Here is a 23,337-nt window from a genome sequence, read left to right as displayed (position 1 = left end):
AACTAATAGAGGATAAATTTTTTTACAGGTGCACCAGTTTGGGATTTTGGGTGGTTAAAAAATTAACTTGAGATAAATTTATTACAGTTGTACCAATTTATGATTTTTCGTGATGTTAACCCTAAGAAAATACAAGTGGTGCTCGGATTATGTGTTGACCTTTTATTTTAGCTTTTTTATATTTTTTTTCCATTTAAATTAAGGTTTTTTATGTACAGATTGAACACCTTAAGTCTTTGCAGTATGTAAATATTAATTTTTTAAAGTCATTTAATCTTTTGTTATGTTTTAAGACCGATAAAAGAAAAATTTTCTATCAAACACCTGCGTCTCTAGTCATCCTCATCGAGTTGTAACTCCGCGTTTCCATCTATTTGAACGCAATTAGCTTTCCTAAAGTAAAAGCCGCATATTGGTATCCAAGGTTAGTAAGTTAAATCAAATTTCCTATTAATCATCTAATGTCGGTCGAAAAACCGAACGGCTACTAAGTATTTGTGCGTCTTCACAACCGTAAAACATTTGGACGTCGCATATCATGATTTCAAAATCGCGATTGAAAAAATATTTTCCAAATAGTTTTCTCACATAAAAAAAGCTATTTTTAAAATATTTTTCTCGAATAATTATAATTATATATATATATATATATATATATATATATATATATATATATATATATATATATATATATATATATATATATATATATATATAGTTGCTAGAGCATTGAAGTCTCTTGGTCTTGGAGAAGGAGGAGGACGAAAGCGTGGCGTACACGGGCCGTTTGGCACGTGCGGAATTCGATGCCGCAGTGAGCATTTTCACAACACCACCTCCCACTGAATTAATAAGTAATTGCATTTTTTTTCCGACCAAAAAAAAAAGTAATTACATTTTAAGCCACCATTTTTCACGAATAACAAAAAGAATGATGCCCGATAAAAAAGAAAGATTAATACCACAAAAAATCCCGAATTGGAACATTTATGATAAATTTATCCCAAATTAATTTTATGATCACCAAAAACATAAAACTGGTACACATGTGATAAATTTACCAAAAACTAAAATTTTTAACCACCAAAAACTCTAAACTGGTACACTTGTGACAAATTTACTTTTCGTCTGTTTCACTTAAATTTGATTAATACCGCAAAAAATCACAAACTCGTACACCTGTGACAAATGGAGAGTAAAACCCCCAAACTGGTATACCCGTCAACTGCCACGCGTCGCCAAACTTAGCAATTTGAAGGTAAAATATAACGGAAACTAACGGGCGTAAATTTGTTACGAGCGTAGTAGTTTGGGATTTGTGTACTAATTTGGAGCATTTCGTGGTATTAAATCTATAAAAAAAAAATAAACAAGAAATATCCAGTAAATCATTTTTATTCCAAAGACCCATGTTTCAAAAGGAAAAGACAAGTGCTGCGACTTAAATTTAATTGGGCCGAGCTTGGAGCTCTAGTCTTCACATGAAAATGGATCAGGTGGACAGCTCAAGCCCAACTATATATTCAATCACGGGCCTAACTTGAACATGGGGAAATTCGATGGATCCTAATGTCTTGCTTCGCGGAAAAATGAGTGATTTGGAAAATATTTTTCTAAAAATAATCGTTCGTATCGCTTACAAAGATAAATGAATGGAAAATATTTTCATTGCCCGCGAAAATAGTTACGCATAGATTGTTATTGATGACGAAAACATTTTCCATCTATTGATTTTTCTGAACGATAAAAGCAATCATCCTTCGGAGAATGTTTTTCAAATCACTCATTTTTCCTCGTAATGAACGCACCCTAAAAGGGTTGCTTCTCCAGCCAGCCATCTTGATTTATGAATGTGTCGACGGTGATCAATTGCTGTAGTTCGTTGCTCGATAGTGTCTTCTCCCACTTGATCCGCTGCGACAAGTCCGCCCCGGGCCCGGTGCATTGGTTCTCCACGAAGGTTATTGTGCCCCTGTTCGTCGATTTCGAAGGAAAAAAAAATGAAGCAATCAATTGTGGAATCATCGTTGCTCTTGATGTAATCACACCGGCATTTTATCGATAAACTTCCTTACTCTTCATTGGCATATAACCAGGGATCCCATCCCTTCGGCACGATGATGTTTGAGAGACCTGTCTCGTGAAACACAACTCTTGCGTACTGCTTGTACGCCCTTCCAAGGTAGACGGGCCCCGTCCCCACCACGTAACACCGATCGAAGACGTACCCGCTAGAGTCCTTCAAGCCGTTGCGGCCCTGAGCCGTGATATAGCCAGCTAATCCGCCTAGGATAGCCGTGCTTGCGTTTATCGTGCAGCCCTGCATGTGATCATGCTTTCCTAAGTCTGCAAATAGTTTACGGCCATGGTTGTAGTTTTGTAGAGAAAGGACAGGTTTCGCGCATGTAACATTCGTGTTTGACCTGATAGATGGATTGGCCGCCGCCCCAGATGAAATCCGCGGCACCCTCGATGTAGCAAGAGTTGAAGTAGTGACGTCCTTGGTAGTCTGACAGTGTGTCTTGCACGCTGATGAACGCGCAACTATAGAATGAGACTTTGTCCGTCGTTACTTGGAATGCCGGGGCCGGCTTGATCGAATTCCAATCTCCACGTCGTGTCAATTCGTTGTAGGTATTCTGCTAGGAATTCCGACAAAGTCTGAGTATTTTCACGAATTCTAAAAAGACGGAGCAATTGTTAGGCAGAATCAATCAAAGTAGCGTTCAATCAACCATAGCGTGAAGTGCACAAGGTCAACAGATGTACTGAAGTCCATACAAAAACGAGGTCGTTTTCCCGAATGTAACACCAGGGTTAACCGCATTAGCCATAGAATGTGTATGCATGGCAATTTCTCAGAAAGGGCAATTCTGACCTTGAATCCTATATTTTTGGCTTTGAAATTATCCGCATAAAGCGTGAAGGTACCGCTTTGATCAACTTCACCGGCGCTGCTCCACTCAATGATGGTGTCCCTTTCCGTGTTCCCTTCGAGGACTATGCATGGCTTGTCCGAAGGTATCGAAACCTTTTCCCTGCAGAAACCATACAACACTTACATTTTGTTCGAGAGCTAGCTTGGTCACATGAAATGTCACATTTTTTTCGACCTACTTGTAAATGCCGGGCCTGACCAGGATACGAGTCCAGACGCTGTTCGGCGCCGGGATGGAGTCGACGGCTTTTTGCACCGTGGTGAATTGTCCCTGGCCCGACCAATCTACGACTATGGTCGTCGAATCTTGACCTCGATTACTACAGTCTTGACAAAAGCTAACCTTTGACAGGCTCAGCAAAGCCAATAAGAGAGCACTAAACGGCAAATACTGCATCTTGAGTTAAAGAGATTACTTCCAAAGACCAGAGAAACTTGAAGCAAATCGAAGCTATGCATGTGTAGCTTTATATTGGAACTCAGGCAAGCAAATATGCATTAGCCACAAACAACTTTCTCTATTCTGTGGATTAAGATTCACCCGTGTTTTGATGATTTATAAGGCAGGTGTTTAAAGATTGCCTCTCATATATGGTCGAGAATGAATTCCAAGCTCCATAAAGAGAATGAAAGATGGATTTCTTAACAAAGGAGTCAGTTGTACCTGTCAAAGGATATCAAATTTGGAATCTAATATTCAGCAGATCTCTAGCAACCATTCTCGATATTCAGCAATCGCTCCTGATATTCAGCGAATCTCTTGCAATCACTCCTTGATTTGTTTCTGATTTATTGTTGATCTGTTAATATCCTTAACTTCTTATAAATGGAAGCTGAACAGAGAGATAAAGATGTACAAAAACATTCATAAAAATTACAATATAGTTTTACGTTTTTAACATGGTACCAAAGCTTTTCTAGTGAAAGCTTTCTTTTTATTGTCAAATGGCATCCTCGCCTTCTTCAGCATCTGCTTCGATCTCAAGTACCATCTCTGGCTTAACAACCCAGGTACTTGGATCCACAGCCACTGGAATTCCTGCAAATTCCGTCTCCTGTCCAGCAATTGAAGTCAAGCTCACAGGAGACAATTTTGTTATTTGGAGTTCACGCCTATTACCGTGTCTTCGAGCAAGCAAACTACTACCAATTGTGGAAGGATCTTTAGTATGTCCACCTAGCCAAATTGTGCAAACAGCAGATGGAACCACCACCACTATTCCGAACCCAGCATATGACGAGTGGGTAACACGCGATCAAATCACACTTGGGTGGTTCTTAGCACGACGTCCGACGCCATCGTCGATCAGCTTTCGAATTGCAACACATCTGCAGAAGCATGGGAATTCCTTGGTACATCTTATGCTGCTCATAATCTTGCTAGAGCAACTCATCTTAGAATGCAGCTGCAAGCTCTTCGGAAAGGTAACCAAACAGTTACGGAATTTCTTCAACAAGCCACTGTTCTTGTAGACCAACTTGCTTCGATTGGCAAGATTATTTCTGATCATGAGTATCAAGCTCGCATTTTTCTTGGATTGGGAGCCGAATATCAAAGCCTTGCAGTATCCATATCAGTGCAAAGTCAAAATCAAACAATGACTAGAGATCTGCTGAATATCATATTCCAGATTTGACTAGAGATGCCCTTCACGGTCTCATATTGTCCCGTGAAGCACGCTTAGACCTCATGGAGTCTACTGTTGCTCCACCGGCTGCATTTGCTGCACATTTTGATGGGCCTACAATGGTTTCCTCACAACCTCAAAGATCACGACAACAACATGCTGTCAGATATTCTCGAGGTAATGGGCATTCTTTCCAAAATCGGAATCAAGAAGGAAGAGACAGAAATTATCGAGAGGCTGGCCAGCAATATCACAATCCGAATCTCAACACCATTTTCAATCCGTCTTTTGGCAATAACCAGAGTCAGAGACCAAGCAATCTTCGGTGTCAGATTTGTAACAAACACGGTCACATTGCCAATGTTTGCCGTGATAGATATCTTCCGCATCCACCATCCGAATTTTCTTCTCAACTCAACTTGGCTGAAATTCCTCCTCCACCTTCCATCTTCTCAAGTGAATCCTGGTATCCTGACTCTGGTGCTGCCCACCATGTGACAAATAATGCTTCCGGTCTGTATAATGTTCAGCCTTATTTTGGATCCCAACAAGGCACCATAGGTAACGGGTCCCATCTACCCATTACTCACACAGGTAGCTATGTTTCTCCTCATTTTCGTATGTCTAATGTTCTTGTTTTTTCCCATAATAAAAAAGAATTTGCTATTTGTACATTAGTTTTGTCAAGAAAACAACTGTGATTTCCTATTCTCATCAAACTCCTTTTTTGTGAAGTGTCGTCACACGGGGAGGACTCTACTTCAAGGGGAAACTGATCACGACCTTTATTTCATTCCAAGGTCTTCTTCGCAATCGTCATCTCCGTCCGTGTTCCAAGCCTTTGCAACCAATCTTGTTTGTCTGTGGCACAACCGACTTGGTCATGCCGCCTTCTCAGTTGTTTGTCAAGTTCTTAATAAATCACCGGTGGCACTCTCACCGTGTCCTGCATGTATGTCTAGTAAGAGTCTTAGTCAATTTCATGCACCCATCCATCATAGGTCTACCTTTCCGTTGCAGTTAATTCACTTTGATGTATGGGGTCCAGCTCCTGTAACCTCTACATCTAATAATCGGTATTATATTTGTTTTGTTGATAACTATTCCAAATTTACATGGCTATACTTGTTGCAATCTCGTGATCAATTCCTCTCCATTTTCTCTGTGTTCCTTAATTTTGTGGAAAATCAATTTTCCACCACAGTCAAAACCATTCAGTGTGATTGTGCACAGCGTTTATTACGGGATCGTGGCATTCATCAGAGGACCTCATGTCCTCATCAACATCATCAAAATGACATAGCTGAGAGAAAGCATCGCCATATTGTTGAAATGGGCCTTTCAATGCTTAACCATGCTTCTGTGCCACCTCGCTTCTGGGATTTTGCATTTGAGACTGCAGTACATATTATCAATCGGCTGCCGACACCAGTTCTACAGAACCGAACACCATGGGAGACACTTCATAAAGCTGTTCCCTCTATTCAGCACCTCAACGTTTTCGGGTGTATGGTTTACCCCAATCTTCGATCTTATGCAAAGAACAAGCTCCAATCCAGATCTCATTTATGCATTTTTCTAGGATATTCGTCGTGCTACAAGGGCTACTGTTGCTATTCTCTAAGAGATCGTCGCATCTACATCACCAACGATGCAGTTTTTGATGAGCAATTATTTCCCTTTACTACCTCTTGTCCAATGAATGCTTGTCAAACTTCTGTTGCGGCTCCAGCATGTCTTATGCTCCCTCCATTTTTGAACAAAAACGTGAACAACCTTAGTCAATGGAGCGCATCTCTACTGCCCCAACTAATTTTCTTTCTCCTATACAGGTTCAGCAAAACTCTCCAACACCTTTTTCAGAATCGGAGTCATCTTTGCTCCTAGATCCACCCACTACTGATGTTCGAAACGATAGTGACAGCACCCTCCAACTCTCCTTCACCGCCAGCTGCCTCATCTCATCCTATGGTGACAAGGCTGCGGGATGGAACTTTGGCACGGCGTCAACTTCGTGCTGATCACACTTATGCCCTGCAAACCGAAGCTTCCTCAATACCGACACCCACTTCCTTCACTCAAGCAAATAAAGATCCAGCATGGCGAGCGGCTATGAATGAAGAATACACTACCTTGATGCACAATCAGACCTGGACCCTTGTATCTCCACCGAAACAGTGCAAACCCATTGGTTGTAAGTGGGTATTTCGAGTCAAGTTGAAGGCTGACGGATCCCTTGAAAGATACAAGGCTCGGTTAGTCGCCAAAGGCTTCAATCAACAGGAAGGGGTAGATTTCCATGAAACTTTTAGTCCCGTGGTAAAACATGTAACGGTTCGCACCGTTATTTCTCTTGCCTTCAGTCAGGGATGGCAGCTTCGACAATTGGACGTGAAGAATGCTTTTCTCCATGGTCATCTTGAAGAGGAAATTTATATGCAGCAGCCTCCAGGCTTCGTCGACTCTACTCATCCTCACCATATATGCCATCTTCAACGTTCACTTTATGGACTAAAACAGGCACCGCGTGCATGGCACCAGCGACTAAGTTCTTTTCTTCTCTCTCTTGGGTTTCAAGTATCTCGCGCTGACTCCTCTTTATTTATGCTTCACTCGGCAGCATACAATGTCTTTCTCTTGGTATATGTAGATGATATAATTTTAACTGGATTGCCCTCAACGCCTTTATCTGCTCTAATCGAATCCCTGCAACGAGAATTTGCTATTAAGGACCTCGGCGAGCTCCATTATTTTCTCGACATTGAATTGCAAAGAACTGACAGAGGTCTACTACTCCATCAAGGCAAGTATGCACACGACATTCTTCAATGTACCAATATGCAAGATGCTCGACCAGTCATGACTCCTTGTGTTACTGGTACTGACCCGTCTTTACTACAGCATGGAGCTTTATTTCATGATCATACCTTATATCGTAGTACTGTCGGCGCTCTCCAGTACCTTACCATCACTCAGCCGGATCTTGCCTATGCGGTGAATACCGCGTGTCAGTTCATGCATGCTCCCACCGATGCACATTGGCAGTTTGTTAAGCGTATTCTGCGTTTTCCAGCGTGGTACTACTAATTATGGCATTCTGCTTACTCGCAGCTCTACTTGTCAACTACATGCTTTCTCCGACGCAGGTTGGGCAGGTGACCATGACACTCGTAGATCTATTGGTGGTTATAGTGTCTTTCTTGGATCTAATCTTATTTCCTGGAGCTCCCGTAAACAACGGACCGTTTCTCGCTCTAGCACCGAAGCGGAATTTAAGTGTCTAGCCGATACAACGGCCGAGCTCATATGGATAGAAGCCTAATTACGCGACCTCCATGTCTCCTTGCCGAGTCCTCCTGTCTTATGGTGTGACAATATTTTGGCTATTTACCTCACTGGTAATCCCATTTTCATGCCCGAACGAAACATGTTGAGATTGACTATCATTTCGTTCGGGAACGGGTGGTTCAGAAGCAACTCCATGTTCAGTACATCTCCTCCATAGATCAACCTGCGGACATCTTCACCAAAGCCCTATCTACCACTCGATTTCATCTATTGTAGTACAAGCTTACTGTGAGATCTCTCACATCAGCTTGCGGGGGATGTCAAAGGATATCAAATCTGGAATCTGATATTCAGCAGATCTCTAGCAACCATTCCCGATATTCAGCAATTGCTCCTGATATTTAGCGAATCTCTTGCATTCACTCCTTGATTTCTTTCTGATTTATTGTTGATTTGTTTATATCCTTAACTTCTTATAAATAGAAGCTGAAAAGAGAGATAAAGATGTACAAAAACATTCATAAAAATTACGATATAGTTTTACGTTTTTGGTGGTTAAAAAATTAACTTGAGATAAATTTATTACAGCTGTACTAATTTAAAATTTTTCGTGATATTAACCCTAAGAAAATACAAGTGGTGCTCGGATTATGTGTTGACCTTTTATTTTAGCTTTTTTATTTTTTTTTCCATTTAAATTAAGGTTTTCTATGTACAGATTTTTTTTAGGTCAGAATGTACAGATTGAACACCTTAAGTCTTTGCAGTAAGTAAATATTAATTTTTTAAAGTCATCTAATCTTTTGTTTATGTTTTAAGACTAATAAAAGAAAATTTTTCTATCGAAATGTTTCTTTACTATCTTAAATTTTCTATCGCACACCTGCGTCTCTAGTCATCCTCATCGAGCTGTAACTCCACGTTTCCGTCTATTCGAACGCAATATACTGTCATAAAGTAAAAGCCGCATATGGGTATCCAAGGTTAGTAAGTTAAATCAAATTTCCTATTAATCATCTAATGTCGGTCGAAAAACCGAACGGCTACTAAATATTCGTGCGTCTTCACAACCGTAAAACATTTGAATGCGCGCATGTCATGATTTCAAAATCGTGATTGAAAAAATATTTTCCAAATAGTTTTCTCACATAAAAATAGCAACTATATATATATATATAGTTGCTAGAGCATTGAAGTCTCTTGGTCTTGGAGAAGGAAGAGGACGAAAGCGTGGCGTATACGGGCCGTTTGGCACGTGCGGAATTCGATGCCGCAGTGAGCATTTTCACAACACCACCTCCCACTGAATTAATAAGTAATTGCATTTTTTTTTCGACCAAAAAAAAGTAATTACATTTTAAGCCACCATTTTTCACGAATAACAAAAAGAATGATGCCCGATAAAAAAAAGATTAATACAACAAAAAACCCTGAATTGGTACACTCGTGATAAATTTATCCTGAACTAATTTTACAACCACCAAAAACTCAAAACTGGTGCACACGTGATAAATTTACCAAAAAAAGAATTTTTTAACTACCAAAAACTCTAAAGCGGTACACTTGTGACAAATTTACTCTTCATCTGTTTCAATTAAATTTGATTAATACCACATAAAATCACAAACTCGCACACTCGTGACAAATGGAGAGTAAAACCCTTAAACTGGTATACCCGTTAACTGCCACGTGTTGCCAAACTCAACAAATTGACGGTAAAATTTAACAGAAACTAACGGGCGAAAATTTGTTACGGGCGTACTAGTTTGAGATTTGTGTACTAATTTGGAGCTTTTCGTGGTATTAAATCTATATAAAAAAACATAAACAAGAAAAATCCAGTAAATCTTTTTTATTCCGAAGATCCATGTTTCAAAAGGAAAAGACAAATGCTGCGACTTAAATTTAATTGGGCTGAGCTTGGAGCTCTAGTCTTCACATGAAAATGGATCAGGTGGACAGTTCAAGCCCAACTATATATTCAATCACAGGCCTAACTTGAACATGGGGTAATTCGATGGATCCTAATGTCTTGCTTTGCGGGAAAGATGAGCGATTCGAAAAACATTTTTTTAAAAATAATCGTTGGTATCGCTTACAAAGATAAATGAATGGAAAATATTTTCATTGCCCTCGAAAATAATTAAGTATAGATTGTTAATGATGACGAAAACATTTTCCATATATTGATTTTTCTGACGATAAAAGCAATCATCTTTCGGAGAATGTTTTCCAAATCACTCATTTTTCCGCGTAATGAACGCACCCTAAAAGGGTTGCTTCTCCAGCCAACCATCTTGATTTATGAATGTGTCGACAGTGATCAATTGATGTAGTTCCTTGCTTGATAGTGTCTTCTCCCACTTGATCCGCTGCGACAAGTCCGCCCCAGGCCCGGTGCATTGGTTCTCCACGAAGGTTATTGTCCCCCTGTTCATCGATTTCGAAGGAAAAAAAAAAATGAAGCAATCAATTGTGGAATCATCATTGCTCTTGATACAATCACACCGGCATTTTATCGATAAACTTCCTTACTCTTCATTGGCATATAACCAGGGATCCCATCCCTTCGGTACTATGATGTTTGAAAGACCTGCCCTGTGAAACACAACTCTTGCGTGCGGCCTGTACGCCCTTCCGAGGTAGACGGGCCCCGTCCCCACCACGTAACACCGATCGAAGACGTACCCGCTAGGGTCCTTCAAGCCGTTGCGGCCCTGAGCCGTGATATAGCCCGCTAATCCGCCTAGGATAGCCGTGCTTGCGTTTATCTTGCAGCCCTACATGTGATCATGCTTTCCTAAGTCTGCAAATATATAGTTTACGGCCATGGTTGTAGTTTTGTAGAGAAAGGACAGGTTTCGCGACTGTAAGGTTCGTGTTTGACCTGATAAATGGATTGGCCGCCTCCCCAGATGAAATCCACGGCACCCTCGATGTAGCAGGAGTCAAAGTAGTGACGTCCTTGGTAGTCTGACAGTGTGTCTTGCACGCTGATGAACGCGCAACTATAGAACGAGACTTTGTCCGTCGTTACTTGGAACGCCGGGGCAGGCTTGATCGAATTCAAATCTCCACGTCGTGTCAATTCGTTGTAGGTATTCTGCTAGGAATTCCGACAAAGTCTAAGTATTTTCACGAATTCTAAAAAGACGGAGCAATTGTTAAGCAGAATCAATCAAAGTAGCGTTCAATCAACCATAGCGTGAAGTGCACAAGGTCAACAGATGTACTGAAGTCCATACAAAAACGAGGTCGTTTTTCCGACTGTAACACCAGGGTTAACCGCATTAGCCATGGAATGTGTATGCATGGCAATTTCTCAGAAAGGGCAATTCTGACCTTGAATCCTATATTTTTGGCTTTGAAATTATCCGCATAAAGCGTGAAGGTAGCGCTTTGATCAACTTCACCGGCGCTGCTCCACTCAATGATGGTGTCCCTTTCCGTGTTCCCTTCGAGGACTATGCATGGCTTGTCCGAAGGTATCGAAACCTTTTCCCTGCAGAAACCATACAACACTTACATTTTGTTCGAGAGCTAGCTTGGTCACATGAAATGTCACATTTTTTTCGACCTACTTGTAAATGCCGGGCCTGACCAGGATACGAGTCCAGACGCTGTTCGGCGCCGGGATGGAGTCGACGGCTTTTTGCACCATGGTGAATTGTCCCTGGCCCGACCAATCTACGACTATGGTCGTCGAATCTTGACCTCGATTACTACAGTCTTGACAAAAGCTAACCTTTGACAGGCTCAGCAAAGCCAATAAGAGAGCACTAAACGGCAAATACTGCATCTTGAGTTAAAGAGATTACTTCCAAAGACCAGAGAAACTTGAAGCAAATCGAAGCTATGCATGTGTAGCTTTATATTGGAACTCAGGCAAGCAAATATGCATTAGCCACAAACAACTTTCTCTATTCTGTGGATTAAGATTCACCCATGTTTTGATGATTTATAAGGCAGGTGTTTAAAGATTGCCTCCCATATATGGTCGAGAATGAATTCTAAGCTCAATAAAGAGAATGACAGATGGATTTCTTAATAAAGGAGCCATTGTATCAATGGAGAGAATTGCCGTTTTCGACAGTGTTGCAGCAATCTGCTCTCATTAGATATAGACAAATGGAGCATATCGTCTGTCCAAACTCCTTGTTTTGGACAGCGGAATTTGATCATTATCTGGCCAAAACTGAAAGCTGCTGCTCAAAAGAAGCAATCATCGAAATGGAAAGTGGAATCTCCCATGGATGGTTCGAGAATGGAATCGATTGTTTCTCGTTCGAGATGTGGACTCACTCCATATGAAGAAGAAATCTCGAATGGAAGCTTTGCCATCAAAACTTCCCCCAAACACCGCGCAGTTGCCACTGTTTGGTGGGACTGAAAGGAAATGACAGCTTATTGCTGTAACCTTCGATGTAGGAACGCCCTAAGAATTTGAACTTATCTCGGTGGTCGAACAAATAAGGACATCTGTGCCTTACCTCTTCTGCGAGCTGTCGAGCGGCCTCTCTGTCGGTGTGCTTTCGTCACCAGATTTTTAGATAAGGAATACTTGGGCGACGTGGCACTTGATCCTTTCTATGGATGGACGAACAAGTTAAATCTCGTAAGTTAAGTTCTTCTTTAACCTCAAAAGTAGATATCTGGTAAATTTTCAAGATACGACAAATATTTCCGCACTAAAGATAGATGAAGCACATTATGTGCTCCGAACAAAACTAGTGGCCGAGCAAGCTTGTAAGTAATGTCGCCAATCTTCTTTAAGATTAAGAGTGGCTCCACGTATCATGGACTTAACTTGCCACGTATACCAAATCATATAACGCCCTTCATAGGAGAAATATTTAGGTGTGCGTGACCCACTAAACTAAATTCTACTCTGCTCTTTTAAGATCTGCATAATTTTTCTAACAATTTTATGTTGCTTTAAGACGCTCTGGGATCAACCTGCTCTTTAGATTTCTCAATAAACTTTGGGCTAGTTAGTTTATTTTCATCAACATCATCCCAAAAAATAGGAGTTCTGTATGTTTGACCCTATAAAACTTCAAAATGAGTCATCTTAATGTTGGAGCAATAGCTATAAGAAAATGCCGCCAAGTGTAAGTGTTTATCCCAAGAGCTGCCAAAGTCAGTAATGCAAGATCTCAACATGTTCTCTAAGGTCTGAATCATTATCTCTGTCGTCCATCTGTATGCAGGCGAAAGTTTAGTATGCAACGATTCTTGTAAACTCAAAAAATTAGACACGAATCTAATTGGCCCTATTTACAAGTTACCATAAAGATAATACATACACCAACCAAATTCAATGGTTAGCTTCTTCTTCTTTTTTTCTGAAAAAGAAAGCAAATATCTATACTCACAATTATTGGGGAAGGAGAAGTCTAATACATGGAATCATCCAGTCAGATATCATGGATTTCATTAGGGCCGGGTCATATCTGTTGATTCTCTATTGTCTGCAAAATTGAAATGGCCATGTTGCTCCCTTGGACCTACTCCACTAGTGTTACGGCTGAAGAAAACGAATCAATTAACTTTAGCAATGACAAGTATGGTATTAACCCATACTAATTATATGAAATGAAATGCTGCTTCTGAATTGGGCAGTGAAAGCATGAAATTGATAAAAATATTCGAGTTGCCGAAAATGCAACCTCTGCATGATTTCCTTCCCACAAAGGAGGAACAACTTTTGGCATCCTATGATATGCCAAAGTGTATGAATTCCCAATATATATACACCTTCGGAACATTTCCATGTGGGTCGATTTTGTCACCCGAAAACTCCCAAATAAGCTAATCAGATCATAAACAAATAAAATGAGAGATGCACATGGTTTCTGCAAAGACTAAAAGGGTTGCTTCTCCAGCCAACCATCTTGATTTCTGAATGTGTTGACATTGGTCAACCTATATAGAACTCCTCACCTGATAGAGTCTTTTCCCACTTGACTCGCCCGGGCATGTTAGCCCTGGCCCGTTTCATTTGTTTTCTGCGTAGGTTATTGTCCCCCTATTCTTCAATTTTGAAGAAAATAAGGCAATCAGTTGACATTTGAATCGATTAATATAGGTATCATTGCTCTTAATGGAATGACATCAGTGTTTATTGATAAACTTCCTTACTCTTGACCAGCATATCTTCAGGAGTCCCATCCCTCTGGCACCACAACGTTTGAGAGATCTGTCTTGGAAAACACTACTCTTGAGTAGTGCCTATTCGCCCTTCCGAGGTAGATGGGCCTTGTCGCCACCACGGAACAATAATTACGCTAGTACGTCGCGTTACCGCAGCCCTGAGCCGTGATGTAGCCCTCGAATCCACCTAGAATATCTGTAGTTGCATTTATCTTGCAATCCTGCATATAATCATGCTTTCCTAAGTCCAGGAATAATTTATGGCCGCGACTATTGTTTTGTAGAGAAATGATGGTTTCGCATATGTTAAGTTTGTTTTTGACCTGATAAATGGATTGGGCATAACCCCTGATGAAATCGGTGGCCCCCGCGATGTAACAGGATTGGAAGTAGTGATGCCCTTAGAAGTTTGTTATCGTGTCTTGTGTGACATCCGGAATTTCCGTAATCGTATTTTTATGACATTTGGAAATTTCCGTATCCGGTAATTATACTTAGATTATAAAGTTAAGTATTATTTCGTTTAGAATTCGGTGGACAAGTAGAAATCTTAGTTTGGATCATAAATTTTGTGAGGCACGGATGATGATTTCATGAACAAAATCGTTCCGAGTTTGACATGTTGCAAATTAAAATACATCAATGTATACGTTAATATTATAACGGTGTTAATTAATTCACCGTTGTCTTAGTAATTGATGGGTGATATTATTAGTTTAAACTTTAGTTAATTAGTGATAATAATTAATTAATTGCAATATGGTGTCAAAGAGAGAGGAATTTTTGTTTTCCTTATAAATTCTCACAAAAACTCCTCTTAAGACACATTAACTCACGTGGCATTTGGAGAACTCATGCATGGCCACATGCCACACTTAAACTTAGCTTCTTACACTAATATGACACATAATCATAAGCCATTAATACCTTTGGTGATTAGTCATCTCTAGTATATCTTAACTTCTTACACTTGGCTGCAGATTGAGTGAAGATTTGCCACCTATGTGTACATGCATTCTTCCACCTAAAATCTACTCTTACACATCACTTTAACCTTGGTAACATCGAAGGAAATTTTCATCTTAGCCGTAACTCTTTTCTTCACCTTCAAACTTTCAAAAAATACTCTAATTTCACTACTTTCCGATGCAAGACCTACAAGGTGGATTGTTCAGACTTTGTGCAAAGTAAGTGAAAACTCTAGATGTTAAGTTAGTTCAATCTACTTAACGCTTTTAACTTGGTTGGTTGAGATATGTCATTTTGTTATGGATATGGTGATTGTTGGATTTGTTTTGCTGGTTTCGTACATGTTCAAAAGGTGTGTGATTTGTTATCTTAAAGTATAGTATAATTGGCAAGTAAAATTATTAAATCTTGTTAAATCTGAACTTGAAAATCTCATCATTGAAGGGATTATTGAATTCGTATTGCTGATCTCATATGTATTTAAAAGGTAATTGATCATTTTTCTTAAAGTGGGGTACATTTGGTAAGTGAAAATGATGAATCTGAATTTGAAAAAGTTATATTTGTAATCCAAACTTAATCGACGTTCGTAAAATTTATTTTCTGAACCCGAATAGATTTTACTCTCAGAATTTGGATATATTTATTTATGAACCAGAGTAGATTTTACCATCAGAATCTCTCAGAATCTGGATATATTTATTTTTGAACCCGATGATGATGTGTATATTTGACTTATATTTTGATTATATTTGGTGGTATTTTGGGCAAATATTCGAATAAATACAGTGGAATTTATTTGTTTTTATGCATTGTGGTTAGGTGATGGTGAATGATGCAATTGAAAAGATTTTGGACGCTTTTGATGTGTTTTTGAGCTGTTGGTTGGGATTCTGCATGCAAAAGATCCATTTTCCAAAGAGCCGTGCTCACGGCTTAAGGTCGTGCGGATGCAGAGCTGGTGCAGAATTTGGGGATGTGATTTGGCCATTAATTTTCATATTTTGCAGATTTGATTGTGCAGGATTTTTGTACTTAAATAGGACTCTTAATTAGGGATATCAGGGAGAATCTTTTGCCTACTTTTTCTCTCTTTCAATGTCGGATAAAATTTCTTTTTCTAGACTTTCTCTTTTTATTTAAGAGGTTGAACGCAAGAGGAGAGGAGACTGGACTCTAGAAAATTCGGAAACATATTTTTTTCTCTTTGGCGCATTTTGTAGCCATGTGTGGCTAACTCCTCTTTAATCTAGCAAAGGATTATCAAAGTTCAAGTTCATTCAAGTTGTGAGATCTAAACTTAATCATCCTTCTTCATTTCTGCAGTATTTATATATTCTCTATTTTATTGTTTAACATTGCTTTGTTGGTTGTTACAATAAGAGCTCGTTGCGCAACTAACAGGGTGATAGTTTGCCAATTGAAATACCCAAACCCGTAATTGTTTAGGTGTTTTAATAATAATGGCAAATAATATGACTTGATTAAAACCAGATTTTCAGGTTGTATTATGAGAATATATGGTCCAGCTTGAATAAGTTACGCGTGTGATTTATTGGCTAGGGTTGGGTTTTTCTCGTTTTTCATGCTATTAGCGAATTGAATCCTTTGCGCGTGTCGGGATTATTCGTTAATAAAGGATTAATTATAGGCGCGTGTCCGGTTAATCTAATATTAAGGAAATATTAGGTTGTTAGAAGCGTTTCAACAACCATAACCAGTCTATTGCAGTGTTTGAGATTATTTGTTTGACTCAATGATCAACTTTCGAACTTAAATGAGATTACCTTTGCTAGATGTTGCATAATCTGATTTTCTTTAATTTCTGTTTGCTTATTTTATTTAAGTATATTATGCATAAACCTCCCTTTTTAATTTCACTTTTATTGTTTACTTGGTTTTCAAAGGATTAACAATTTGTCAGTCTCTGTGGATTCGACTCTGCTCATCCTAAGTACAATTTATTTGTGATTTAGAGAGTATGAATTATTTTTGGTGAATTCGACCACTACCACCCGAGTAGATTTTACTCTCAGAATCTTGATATATTTATTTCTGAACCCAAGTAGATTTTACTTTTTGAATCAGAATATATTTACTTTCTAAACTTGAGTAGATTTACTTTCTGAACCGAGTGGGTTTACTTCCTAAACTTGAGTAGATTTTGCTTTATAAACTTGAGTATATTTACTTTCTAAACTTGTGTATATTTACTTTCTAAACTTGAGTAGATTTATTTTCCGAATCGAGTAGATTTACTTTCTCAACTGAGTATATTTACTTTCTAAACTTGAGTATATTTACTTTCTAAACTTGAATAGATTTACTTTTGAGTGTGATCACATATTTCTTCTTACTTATTTGCTTGAATAAAGTATTTCGTTGCTTTGAAGGATATGTGATGTGATAAGAAGGTGAGTATATGCATGTAAATACTTATTTATCACGGCTTGCATGAGGATAATATATTTTCCGTCAACTACAAATCAATGGTGACGATGCTTTGTGTATGAGGATGCCCCATAGGTTGGGATGTCTTGAAGGGTGTATCGGAATGCCTCAAGAGTCGAGATGCCGCACAGGTTGGGATGCCTTGGAGGGTGTATCGAGATGCCTCGAAGTTGATATGCCCCGTGTGTCAGGATGCCTCGGGAGAGTTCGGGAGGAGAAGTAACGAATCTAACGCATGAGTGTTATACCATACGCTTGCTTATGAACTAAAATATTGTGGAATAATGAAGTAATTAGCTTATTGTGGCATATCCAAATGAGAAAGGTATAACATTTATTCAAGTTCTCTGTATACATATTGGTTGTTATGCATTTACGTTGTTTGTGCAAGGTGAAATGGTATAATGATTTTCTTAACTTAAAATTAGATATTTCATTTACTGGCCTCGGCTCATTCCTTTATTTTTCATACATGTAGGATGGATGTTTCATAGCCTTTGCATTTTGGAATTCCCATGTATTATGAAGGTGTCTATGAAATGGTGTTTATACCTGAGTCCGAAGTAATATATACCAAATGTAGTTCTACTATGTGGATCGACGTGGGTTTTTTGGAGTGGGTTCCCCTACGATTCGTCGTACGGTATTGGAACCTCAACGTCGAGCATCAATCTTTTGTACGGGTAGACTTTTGGAGTATATTCTAGTATGGAGATAGGCAACATCGACCTACCTAGACTTTTGTTTTTTGTGATTATGTGAACTATGGAATGGAGTTGTAAATATGATAAGTAATGTAAATAAAGAAGCATAAGTACTTTGACTACACTCATGTGAATTTCATGGTTAAGAAACGTTCATTTAACTTCCGCTTGCCTAATTATTAAGATAAGAGACATGTGTCACACGTGACGTTCTAGGGAGTCACATCTTGCACGCCGCGCACATTAATATAACAAGACTTTATCCGACGTTATATGGAACACCGAGGCCGATTGGATCGAACTCCATTCTCCATGTCATGTCATTTTGTTGTAGCCATTACGCCAAGAATTTCATTTGGGTCAAATATTTCTCGGAACTTGAAATAAATGGAGTAAATGTTATGCACAATCAATCAAATTTGTACTCAATCAATCATAATATGAAGTACATGAGGTCGATAGATGTATTGAAGGGGAAAACTGTCTAAAAAGTTCTAAATTTATTACACTTTTGCTAATTCAGTTTAAACCTTTCAATTTTACCAATTGAATCCTAAACCTTTTTACATTTTGCCAATCAAGCCAATCTAGCCAATTTTGGCAGAAATTTGCTGATGTGGGCACTAGCCATCCTACGTGACAAGGCTAGCGCTAACGTGAACAAATTTTATTAATTTTTAAAAAAATCAATTTTTAATTATTTTTATATTTTTAATTTCTTTTTTTTCCTCTTCTTCCTTTGCTGATTGCCCAGCCTCTGGTGACCAATCGGAGGCTACGACTGGCGAGGGTCGGCCTCAGGTGAGGTCGCCCTCATCGGGATCTGGCGAGGGATGACCTTGTTGGCCTTAGGGGCGAGCCTCGCTCGTGGCACCCTCTTTGGCCTCTAGCGAGGGTGAGCCTCGTTGGTCACAGGCCACCGCTGAGGCTGGGCGACTGACAGAGGGAGAAGAGGGAAAAAATAGAAAAGAAAAAAAGAAATTTAAAATATAAAAAAATAATAGTAAAATTCGAAAAATATTTAAAAAGTAATAATTTTTGTCTACGTCAGTGCTGGTTGTGTCACATAGGACGGCCGGTATCCGCGTCAGCGAATTCTGGCCAAAATTGGCCAGATGGACTCAATTGGCAAAATGTGCAAATGTTTAGGATTAATTGGCAAAATTGAAAGGTTTAAGACCGAGTTGGCAAAAGTGCAACAGGTTCATGACTTTTTGGACACGTTTCCCTATACTAAAGACCATACAAAACAAAAGACATGGACTAAAGAATAGGGAAATGCATGGGATTAGCTATTTTTCAAAAATAAAAAAAATAGAAATTACTTATGAAGCGTAACTCTTACCTTGAATCTTGTATTTCTGGCTTTGTATATTCTGCATAAAGCGTCAAGGTAGCGCTTTATTAACCGCACCCCCGTTGCCCCACTCAATCACGGTGTCACTTGCCGAGTTCCCTTCGAGGACTAGCATGGCTTGTCTGTAGGCATCACAACATTTTCTCTGCGAAACACATTCAACACTACATTTTTTTCATGAGCTAGCTCTTGCTCATATGAAATATCACAACCTTCTTATAAATGCCTTGACTAGGATGTGAGTTCGGACACTATTTGTGACATCCGGAATTTCCTATGTTCAATATTAATACACACACATATGATATAAAGTTAAGTAGCTTGGAGTTTTGGATGGCTCATATGGAATCGTAGGTGGGTTATTAATTTTGTGGGAAACGGAAAGTGCAAAGGATGATTTTCCACAATCATAATCACCGGAATACAATGCTTTAGGATTAAATTGATAAATGTTGACATGTATGTTGATGGTGTAGGGTGAGGGAATTTGATTTACTGTCATATTAGTTGTAGGAGGGAACCGATAGCTCAAAAACACGTATTGGATGGTTTTCAAGTTTTGAAATTTACTGAGTGAAGATTTTCTCAGTATTCATGATCTCTCACTAGTGGGTTTAAAAAATTTCTCGGACTTATCAATATTTTGAATGGACATCGGTTTCCTTGTTTATTTACTATAGTACAAAATATCTTGGAAGATTATCGAGATTTCTACTTTGAAAACCATATAGTTGAGCCATTTGTTACTTTCTAATTTGAACACTTCTCACTCAATTGCAACCAAGTATTTTAACCCACATGCTCTTATTTGTTCCATTGAATCTACCCCTGAGATGACATCATTCATGACATCTCTTGATAAGCTTAAATTATTACAAATCAAATAATGACTCCTAATCATGCATCAAATTGGGCAATCCTATGCTCTCTTCACTCATTATGCTCATTTAATTACTCAAATTATGCCACTTGTAACCTTTTAATTTGTACACATCTCTCTTATTAATGCTTGAAATGATTATAACTCAAATAATGTTTCCTCATTCATGTATTTTACTTGGCCAATGATGCTCCCTCTCTCTTTCCAATCAAATTCCTTTATCTTTCCATTCAAAATCTTGCCATTTGTCACTTAAGTAATAACACTCTTTTACTTGGCCAAGAAGAGGCCATCTTTCATTTGAATCAAAATATCTTCTTATAGTTCTTCTTATTAGGCCACTTGTAAGGCCACATGTATTCCTTGGATTGAAGCATGACCCCCCCCCCCCCCCCCTTACACCTAAAGCTTTTAACCCGAAGTCATAATTACTTTTAACCCATGGTTAGTTGTTCTTATCTTTTTGTATCTCATGAAAGCTTCTAAATACATCCCTTGTTGATCGTGTGAAGCCATTTCAAGAATCCAAATTCTAATTAGAGAGTTCTAACTTATTCTTGCAAAGAGAGAGAGAGAGAGTTCCATGCCACTTTTCCTACTCTTTCTTTTCCAACCTTTTTAAACAAAGGTGAAGGTCCCACATTTATGTTTTTAAAGCTTCTAAATCAATATTTTCAAGTGTTTACGAGGTGAACTTTCGGGTTTCTTCTTTCATTTTATCAAACTAGTTTTGTTGCTTACAAAGAATGGGAGTTATTAATTGGTGTTATTGCTTATTTTACCTTCAAGGTATCCAAAGCTTTGGTTTTACTCAAACTTTTTATTCAAGATAAGTGAAAACTTTAAGGGCTAAGTTAGATTGATCTACTTAGTATTCTTGACTCGGTTGGTTGTGGGTTATTAACTTGTATTTGGCTTTTGTTGTCAAGTGTAGTTAAGCTACAATCATGGTATGTGAAATTTTTGTGTTCGTTTGAATTGGATCATTAAGCTTGTTACATGCCTAAGATGTGTTTGATAGATTTCTCAGGGGATATTTGATTGTTTCTCTAAGATGTGATGGCACTCTTTTAGTGATAAGAATGTGGAAAAGATGAATATAAACCTAAAAGTGATATCTTTGCAATTTGACTAAGTGTTGTTGGTTAATCAGGTGGTCGATTCTTTGCGTTAGTAATGTTCACATTGTCGAATATTTGAGCTGTTGATGTTCACATTGCCGATTCTCTGAGTTAGTAATGTTCACGTTATCGAATATTTGAGTTGTCAATGTTCAAATTGCCGGTTCTCTAAGATGTGATGGCACTCTTTTAGTGATAAGAATGTGGAAAAGACGAATATAAACCTAAAAGTGATATCTTTGTAATTCGACTAAGTGTACGATTTACTAGCTAAGTGTTGTTGGTTGATCACGTGGTCGATTCTTTGTGTTAGTAATGTCCATGTTGTCGAATATTTGAGTTGTCGATGTTCACATTGCCGATTCTCTGAGTATATTATCATTGCTTGCATAAGAAATGAAATGAGGTAAGCATGCCGTTATTATGTGATCATTGAAAGGCATGATGAAAAATGAAAAGAGGTAAGCATGTGAACATCATTATCCACACATTTGATCATTAAAATGCAAGGTAATAATATGCATGAAAAAATGTTGTATATTGGATATCAATTGTTGAAATGAGTATACATTTCGTTGTTGATCCAGCGGTGATCATGTGATTATGATGTTATTTTGTGCACTGTTGCTATGTGATGAATTTTATGTAAAGTATTATGAAAAGTTATGCTTGTCGCTCGCATATTAGTGGTAACAATGTCCGGGAGTTAGGATGCCCCAAGAGTGTTCGGGATGTCTCATAGTAGAGATGCCTTGGAGAGTCGGGATGCCCCAGGGAGTGTTTTGGGTTGCCCCGGAGTTGGGATGCCTCGGGAGTTTGGATGAAATGAGATGAAATAATTAATATGCATACATGTCTATTAATAAACTAATTTGTGGTAATCATGCATCACAATATATTAGGCAAAAGTACACCACAAGTGCCATAACTTGTGTACGGCGATCACTTTGGTGCCAACTTTTTTGAAAATCGATCACTTTAGTGCCAATGCTGACGTGGCTCGCCGGAAATCCGATGTGGCGCTGACACGACTCGCCGGAGAGGTCCAGTCAGCATTAAAAACCAAAAACGACGCCGTTTAGCCCGCTGACGTGTATTTTTTTAAAATATTATATTATATTAATTTAAAAAAAAAAAGCCCTGCAGCAGCGGCGAGGGCCGGCGAGGGAGCCCTCGCCGCTGCTGTCGCCAAGCCACCACCGCCGGGAAGGGCCGGCGGTGGTGGGCGCAGTGGTCGTCGAGGGTCGCCGGCCCCTGGCCGGGGCCCGACAACCCTCGCCGACCCCCGGCGACCCTCGCCACGCCGGCGAAGGCTGGATCCGGCGAGGCGAGACCTTGCCGTCGCTGGGTCGCGACGGCGAGGTCTCGCCTCGCCCAATGGGGCGAGGCCGCGCCTCGCCGTCGCGACCCGAGCGACGGCGAGGTCGGCCTCGCCCCGCCGGCGAGGCGGGACCTCGCCCGGCGAAGGCGAGACCGCGCCTCGCCATCGCGACCCGGCGACGGCGAGGCGAGGCGGCGGGGCCTCGCCGTCGCCCGGGTGGCGACGGGGCCTCGCCGTCGCCGGGTGGCGACGGGGCCTCGCCGTCGCGACCCGAGCGACACCGAGGTCTCGCTTCGCCGGATCCGGCCCTGGCCGGCGTCCACATTAGCTTTGGGCTGCCAAAATTGGCCGGATAGACTCAATTGGCAAGAAGTGAAAATGTTTAGGACTCAATTAGCAAACTTGAAAGGTTTATGACTGAATTGGCAAAAGTGCAATAGGTTTATGACTTTTTGGACAATTTTCCCCGGTTGTTTTTTTATTGCCTTGAACTTTCGTTGTTTGATGATATCAGGTTGAGTGGTAAG

At 39.6% G+C, this 23,337-nt stretch overlaps 2 protein-coding genes across 2 annotated transcripts; both read right to left on the bottom strand.

Moving 5' to 3' along the window:
- Window positions 1–1,675: 1,675 nt before the first annotated feature.
- On the bottom strand, window positions 1,676–4,238 carry LOC115666073 (probable pectinesterase 29). The gene is made up of 8 exons (XM_030587864.2): window positions 4,206–4,238; window positions 4,059–4,115; window positions 3,928–3,993; window positions 3,118–3,329; window positions 2,879–3,038; window positions 2,424–2,639; window positions 2,076–2,320; window positions 1,676–1,972 (listed from the first exon to the last, which is right to left on the bottom strand). The coding sequence occupies exons 1-8, from the start codon at window positions 4,236–4,238 to the stop codon at window positions 1,810–1,812; spliced, it is 1,152 nt and encodes a 383-aa protein (XP_030443724.1). The 3' UTR covers window positions 1,676–1,809.
- A 6,147-nt stretch (window positions 4,239–10,385) lies between these two features.
- Window positions 10,386–11,515, bottom strand: LOC115665937 (probable pectinesterase 29). The gene is made up of 4 exons (XM_030587756.2): window positions 11,436–11,515; window positions 11,197–11,356; window positions 10,742–10,957; window positions 10,386–10,634 (listed from the first exon to the last, which is right to left on the bottom strand). Exons 1-4 carry the CDS (start codon window positions 11,513–11,515, stop codon window positions 10,386–10,388), a joined length of 705 nt encoding a protein of 234 aa, XP_030443616.2.
- Between the last annotated feature and the right edge of the window lie 11,822 nt (window positions 11,516–23,337).

The sequence above is a fragment of the Syzygium oleosum genome, unplaced genomic scaffold, assembly GCF_021117445.2.
Source record: "Syzygium oleosum isolate NSW1041296 unplaced genomic scaffold, Sole_v2.1 Sole_v2.06, whole genome shotgun sequence".
NCBI lineage: Eukaryota > Viridiplantae > Streptophyta > Magnoliopsida > Myrtales > Myrtaceae > Syzygium > Syzygium oleosum.
This window is presented reverse-complemented; position numbering and strand designations above follow the sequence as displayed.